Below are 7,575 nucleotides of genomic sequence, written 5' to 3' on the forward strand. Positions count from 1 at the left end.
CCAGACCTGGTGGTGCACACCTGCAATCCCTGCACTCAGCAGACATGTGCACATTCGTCAGGGCCAACCTGGGTTACACATTGAGATTCCCATCATTAAGAAAAAAGTTTTGATTCTGGAATCTTTAACACTCGAAACAAGATAAGCTAAATGGTCTCTCAAAACCCTTTCACCTTAGAAGCCAATTGATGCGAGTGCTCTAACAGTTAGGAATGTCAGACTATGGACATGGGGCAGAAAACAGCAACTACAAAGGTCTACCAAAAATAAGCTTTGATTTCAAGGAGGAGGAGGAAGAGTGTTCCTCTCAGGGGACCCTTGCCAGTTTGCGTTGTTAAAGCCACACCTTGACTTCTGCAAGCACCCAGCGATAAAGCAAACTTGTACTTTTCATACAAGTAGAGTTCACATACTAGTTTCCAAGTGATTGTGTCTGAGAGGATGTTCAAAGGCAATTAATTAGACCTTTGATCCCTGAGTCCAAATAATTAAAATTCCATAACTTGCTAAATATAAACTTAAGATTCCATGATGAAGAAAAATCAGTATTTTAGTCATTACAAAGCAAGTTGGCAGAGGAAGAATCAGATAGATCCCTGGCAGCACGACAGGTCACAGCTAGTTCCCTCCCGATTGTGTCACTGGAAATTAGGGCTCATTGTCTAAGCTATTTATAAACATGCCAAAGTGTGGCCATGTTTAGAAGCAGCGATTTTTCTCATAGCCATGGCTCTCTGGGCTGTGCAGACTGATAAACACCAATGCCCTTGTTTAGAGTTGTCTGTTGTTTAAACAATGTGGTTTCGTCACACTACCACCTCGGTCTTGGTCTTTTCTAGTGGCGTAGCCTTAAAGGCATTCTTATTTGTAGGTATTTCAAATGGCCTTTGTTCATTTCACCTAAATTTCATTTTAATTCCAGCTGTGGCCCTTGTAACCAGAATTGGAATGTGTTAATCAAGTCTAAGGTATTAATTATTAGAACTGCCTTAGACATGGTGGTCTTCCCATTTTGTTCCAACAAAGTCAAACTGAATTTCGACATAACCACAAAGAGCTCAACAGATGGAGATGGCAAAATGTGACCTTTCAGATAGGTTCTTCTCAGGCTTCAGGAGTGTATGAACCATCGGACGCTGCTAAAATGCAGACTTCCAAGGGTTTAGCAGGCATCTAGCCTGCTGCCTTTGCTAGTCACGAAACAGCCACATATGAAGGCTGCCATCCACAGAAACAACAATAGAATTATCATGACATGATTCTAATATACCCAAAAGTCTCAGTTCACCTCAGTAAATTCTCAGGGGTACACTTCCTATTCCCAGGAAAAAGTCATTTTTCGGCCTGTGCTCTGTGGGTAGGGCTGGGTGGATAATGTCCAAGGATCCACTCAGGGCGCAATCATCTTACACCCTCAAAGTCAAGTCAATAGCTACTTGCAAAATGGACAAGGGACAGCCTGGAAAACCACCTTACACAATATGGAGTAGTTATAAAGGGAGATCTCGAGGACTGGATGACCTAAGACCATGGATACCAACTGCGATGGCTAATCTTGGCTGTCAAACACTTGAAGAGAAAACTTAATCTGAGCATGGCCATGGGGCATTTTTCTTGATTGCTAATTGCTGCAGGAGGGCTCAGCTCTCTGTGAATGGTGTCAACCCTGGGCAGATGAGCTTGGGCCCTATAGGAAAGTTAGCTGAATGAGAGTCTGAGAGGGGCCAGTGACCAACTTCAAGCTCTTTGCATTGAGTTCCTGCCTGACTTCCCTTGATGATGGACTATAACCTATAGGATAAAAATAAACCCCTTCCTCCTCAATATGCTCTCAATTGTGATATTTATCAGAGCAACAGACTGCAAACTAGACTACCATCATGGTCACCTAGCTGTCCACAAGATGGGCAGTCATCCCAGCTCACAAGCTCCTGAATGAAGAGGCTCGGACAGATGACAACTAGCATTGGTCATATAAAAGGCGTCTGTTCAATCGAAGGTCACCATCACCAGACCTTGGAGGCTGAGTGTCCAAGGTGGAGTCTACAATATGACTTTATCACCTCAGTCCAACCATGTTCTTATTGATGAATATTCAAGCCCTCTCATTATTTTTCACTATTCTAAAATTATGGAAAGATCCCGGGCCACAGTGGAATATTCTGTCCATTTATGTGGGTATTTCTGTAGGATAAATTATCAGAAAAAGAAATGTTGAACTAGATGAAAGGTTGTTATGCTCTTTCTGTATTATATAATGCCTCCACTTCTGACATTCCAATGTCGAGTCTCTGAAGACCTTCCAAAGGCAATTCTAAAAGAATTCAACATTATGCCAGTAATTCTACCAGGTTCTTGGCCTGATGTTTTATAGATTAATTTATGAGCTATGAGATTAAAAAAAATAGAAAAACCTCTTTTTTGGAGATCCATGTAATGTAAGGTGGACGACAGTTCATGTCAGCTTCTGCCAAAAACGGTTAAGGAAAAGTATTTGAAAAAGAAAGAAAATGGGGTTTCTGACCACATGTCAAAGTGTGTTATAATTTCATCTGCTAAGAAGGCTCGTGCTTTCTTGACACAGACCAGGAGCCTCCCTCCACGGGTGCTAGCCACCCTCTCCGAGAGTTTTTAAAGTTCCCACTGTCAGCCATTTCCTGAACTTAGCATCAACACTGCAGACGTCTCCAGCCTAGGTGTGACTGTGGGTCTATGGTTCCATGGAGCTGAGCTAGCTTAATGTATACCTTAGCTACTGTCATCCTTAGTAACTAGGAAATTCCAAAAGGTCAGAGACTGGTGCTATGTCTGTTCCTAACACCATTATACCATTTTATATTGAGTATCTATCTAAGCAACCAGCTTACAGTTAAAGACGAAGGGGTGGATGGGAGAGGGTGAGAGAACGACATACACACACACACACACACACACACACACACACACACAGAAAGAGACAGAGAGACAGAGAGACAGAGAGACAGAGAGACAGAGAGAGACAGAGACAGGACTAGGAAAGAAAAATAATTAGAATCAAAATCTCATGTGGTAGTTTCTCCCAGAACTAAGTTATTATAGAAAAGTAAGCACACATGTGAACATTATGCCTTCAAGGCCAGTGAATAGGAGGCTGGCCCGAGGGTCCGTGGTTGGGACACAGCCACACACTCAGCTCTGGTGTTCAGATCCAGCATTGCACACCTGTTTTTGTAAGTCAGACGGACCGTTCTGCTGCCCTCACACTTCCCCGGCTGCTGCTCTTTGGATGCCTGCTCCCATTTAGAAATGATGTCACAGATCTAGAAAAGAAACAGAAAACGGAGATCCATGGGAATTTTAAAATCAACACTTTAAAAAGACTAGAGCACCTGTGGGTCCATACAAACCAACCACATTCGCTCCAGTGTTGTCAGCTTTAGCTTTGTAGAGCTCTGAGTTTAGGATTTCATTTTACATTGTTCCTTTGGTTCCCTTGTTGAGTCGGACACACACTAACTTTGGAATGTGGCCATGCATTTTTTACCCAGAAAGGAATCGTAAGGCAGGACTGCATGGGGCTGGAAACAAAGAGATTCCAGGGAGTTTTTTTCATGATTTGGTCTCTGAAGAAGCAATTTTTCCACCTAGTGAATTTATCAAGATTGGAATAACAAGGTACCCCAAAGAAGTCTGAGACAAGAGTGCTCGCCACTCAGTGCTAGCTGCTTGGTGCAGCAAAGTCCTTTCTCCCTGTTTCCTCACTTGTATAATATAAATGGGCGACGTCTCTGAGCTCCCTCAGCTGAGTAATTCCATGTTTCTAACTGTTGCCATCAGCCCATGAAAACCTTGTGGGTTCTGTTGTCTTTTCAGCATGAGATAGAAAAGATGTTTAAAGTATCTCTATTTATTTTCATTGGTTCTTCCCCCAACCCCCCACAACAGTTCGGATCTCCCCATAGGCCTAACGTTGAAGTTCCCTCTATGCAGAGGGTCACAGCCTCTTAAAACACTTGCCACCTTCAACTTGAGGCAAGATTATCAGAATATAAATCTGTTCTTTTCTAAGCAAACTGAAGATCCCCAGAGCAGAAGCCTTATTAGTGTTGTGTCCCCCACCCTCACCCCCACCTCCAGGATCCCACTTAGCCCTCAGGATAACAAAAACCTGCTGTGAACTAGTGATGAACGAAAGGGGATGGGCCTCCCAAATTTTCTTTTTGTTGCTGTTTTTTGTTTGTTTTGTATTTGTTTATTTGTGTATACATGCATGGAGGTCAAAGGGCATCTTGTGGGAGTCAATTCTCTCCTTCCACCATGTGGGTTCCGGGCATCCACCTCAGGGTTTGACAGGCTTGGCTGCAAACACCTTCACCCACTGGGCCATCTTGCCTGCCCACTATTCTTAGTTCCCTAATATTTAGATTATCATAACAATTGTAGCTTGTTTTCTTCTCTTAATGCAGAGTTTATGTGCACAGGTGGCATATTAAGAATTCTATGGCCCTGCCTGGTCCTTTGGGCTGAGGCAGACACAGAGTTGGTCTGCTCCTGTCCTGTGGAGATACTGAATCTTGAGTCATCCTAGAGGAGCCACTGCACTCAGAGCAGCCAGTAAGAACCCCATCTCACTCCCTAAGCCCCAGAGATACATCTGGGAGCCAGGGACATTCAGGACACAGCAGCTACCCAAACCCCGCCCCTCCGAAATTCCACTTCCCTTCCGCCCCTTCCTGGTCCTTTGGGCTGGGGCAGACACAGAGTTGGTCTGCTCCTGTGGAGATACTGACTCCTGAGTCATCCTAGAGGAACCACTGCACTCAGAGCAGCCAACACAGAGTTGGTCTGCTCCTGTGGAGATACTGAATCCTGAGCCATCCTAGAGGAGTCACTGCACTCAGAGCAGCCGAGGAGCCACTGCACTCAGAGCAGCAGACACCAAGGTGGTTTGCACTTGTGAGACATCATATCCTGAGCCATCCTAGAGGAACCACTGCACCCAGAGCAGAAGAATTTCCAGATCCAAGAGGTGGCCTGAGTCCCAGGAGTTCTTCCACCCAGGAGATTAGGATCATAAGACCACAGAGACATCTGGACATAAGCAACAGAAACCAAAGTTTCTTGGCATCATCAGTACCCAGTTCTCACAATATACCAAGCCCTGGACACCCCATCACACCTGAAAAGCAGGATTCAGAATTAAAATCACTTCTCATGATGATGATAGAAGATTATAAGAAGGAATTAAGTAACTCCCTTAAAGAAATACAGGAGAGTACAAGTAAACAGGTAGAAGCCCTTAAAGAGGAATCATAGAAATCCCTTAAAGAAATGCAAGAAAACACAAAGAAGGAATTAAACAAAAACATTCAGGATCTGAAAATGGAAATAGAAACAATAAAGAAAGCTCAAAGGGAGACAACCATGGAGATAGAAAACCTAAGAAAGAGATCAGGAGTCATAGATGCAAGCATCACCAACAGAATACAAGAGATAGAAGAGAGAATCTCAAATGCAGAAGATACAGTGGAAAATATTGACACAGTTGTCAAAGAAAATGCAAAATGCAAAAAACTCCTAACTCAAAACATCCAGGAAATCCAGGACACAATGAGAAGACCAAACCTAAGGATAATAGGTATAGATGAGAATGAAGACTCCCAACTTAAAGGGCCAGTAAATATCTTCAACAAAATTATTGAGGAAAACTTCCCTAACCTAAAGAACAAGATGCCCATAAACATACAAGAAGCCTACAGAACACCAAATAGACTAGACCAGAAAAGAAATACCTCCCGTCACATAATAATCAAAACATCAGATGCACAAAACAAAGAAAAAATACTAAAAGCAGTAAGGGAAAAAGGTCAAGTAACATATAAAGGCAGACCTATAAGAATTACACCAGACTTCTTACCAGAGACTATAAAAGCCAGAAGAGCCTGGACTGACATCATACAGACCCTAAGAGAACACAAATGCCAGCCCAGATTACTATATCCAGCAAAACTCTCAATCACTATAGATGGTGAAACCAAGATATTCCATGACAAAACCAAATTTGCACAGTATCTTCTCACAAACCCAGCACTTCAAAGGATAATTGATGGAAAACACCAACACAAGGAGGGAAACTACAACCTAGAAAAAGCAAGGAAGTAATCTTCCAACAACCCCAAAAGAAGATAACTATACAAACATAATTCTACATCTAATAACAAAAATAACAGGAAGCCACAATCATTTTTCCTTAATACCTCTTAACATCAATGGTCTCAATTCCCCAATAAAAAGACACAGACTATCAGACTGGATACACAAACAAGACCCAGAATTTTGCTGCATACAAGAAACGCACCTCAGTGACAAACACAGACACTACCTCAGAATAAAAGGGTGGAAAACAATTTTCCAAGCCAATGGTCCCAAGAAACAAGCTGGAGTAGCCATTCTAATATCAAATAAAATCGACTTTCATCCAAAATTAATCAAAAAAGATAAGGAAGGACACTTCATACTCATCAAAGGAAAAAGCTATGAAGGTGAACTCTCAATTCTGAACATCTATGCTCCAAATGCAAGGGCACCTACATACATAAAAGAAACTTTACTAAAGCTCAAAGCACACATTACACCTCATACAATAATAGTGGGGGATTTCAACACCCCACTCTCAGCAATGGACAGATCATGGAAACAGAAACTAAACCGAGACACTTTGACATTAACAGAAGTTATGAACCAAATGGACTTAACAGACATCTATAGAACATTTCATCCTAAAACAAAAGAATATACCTTTTTCTCAGCACCTCATGGTACCTTCTCCAAAATAGACCATATAATTGGTCACAGAACAGGCCTCTACAGATACAAAAAGATTTAAATAATCCCTTGCATCTTATCAGATCACCACGGACTAAGACTGGTCTTTAATAATGACAAAACCAATGGAAAACCCTCGTGCACATGGAAACTGAACAACTCTCTACTGAATGATGTCTTGGTCAAGGAAGAAATAAAGAAAGAAATTAAAGACTTTTTAGAATTCAATGAAAACGGGGACATATCATACCAAAACTTGTGGGACTCCATGAAGGCAGTGCTAAGAGGAAAACTCATAGCTCTAAGTGCCTACATAAAGAAACTGGAAAGAGCACACACTAACAACTTGACTGCGCAACTAAAAGCTCTAGAACAAAAAGAAGCAAATACACCCAGGAGGAATAGAAGGCAGAAAATAATGAAACTCAGGGCTGAAATCAACCAAATAGAAACAGAAAGAACAATACAAAATATCAATAAAATCAGGAGCTGGTTCTTTGAGAAAATCAACAAGATAGATAAACAGATAAACTGTTAGCCAAATTAACCAGAGGGCACAGAGACAGTATCCAAATTAATAAAATCAGAACTGAAAAGGGAGACATAACAACAGAAACTGAAGAAATTCAAAAAATCATCAGATCCTACTACAAAGGCCTATACTCAACAAAACTGGAAAACCTGGATGAAATGGACAATTTCCTAGACAGATACCAGGTACCAAAGTTAAACCAGGAGCAGATAAACCATCTAAATAGTCCCATAACCCCT

At 41.8% G+C, this 7,575-nt stretch overlaps 1 protein-coding gene across 2 annotated transcripts in view; it reads right to left on the bottom strand.

Annotated features, from left to right (window-relative positions):
* Positions 1–7,575, bottom strand: part of Plekhh2 (pleckstrin homology, MyTH4 and FERM domain containing H2) — a 96,168-nt gene that overhangs the window by 15,519 nt on the left and 73,074 nt on the right. For both annotated transcript variants that reach the window (XM_028765117.1, XM_028765116.1), the window contains one exon: positions 3,202–3,299. In XM_028765117.1, the coding sequence (XP_028620950.1) occupies positions 3,202–3,299 (98 nt within the window). The remainder of the gene's footprint in view (positions 1–3,201; positions 3,300–7,575) is intronic.

Source organism: Grammomys surdaster, unplaced genomic scaffold (assembly GCF_004785775.1).
Source record: "Grammomys surdaster isolate TR1022 unplaced genomic scaffold, NIH_TR_1.0 149, whole genome shotgun sequence".
Classification (NCBI taxonomy): domain Eukaryota; kingdom Metazoa; phylum Chordata; class Mammalia; order Rodentia; family Muridae; genus Grammomys; species Grammomys surdaster.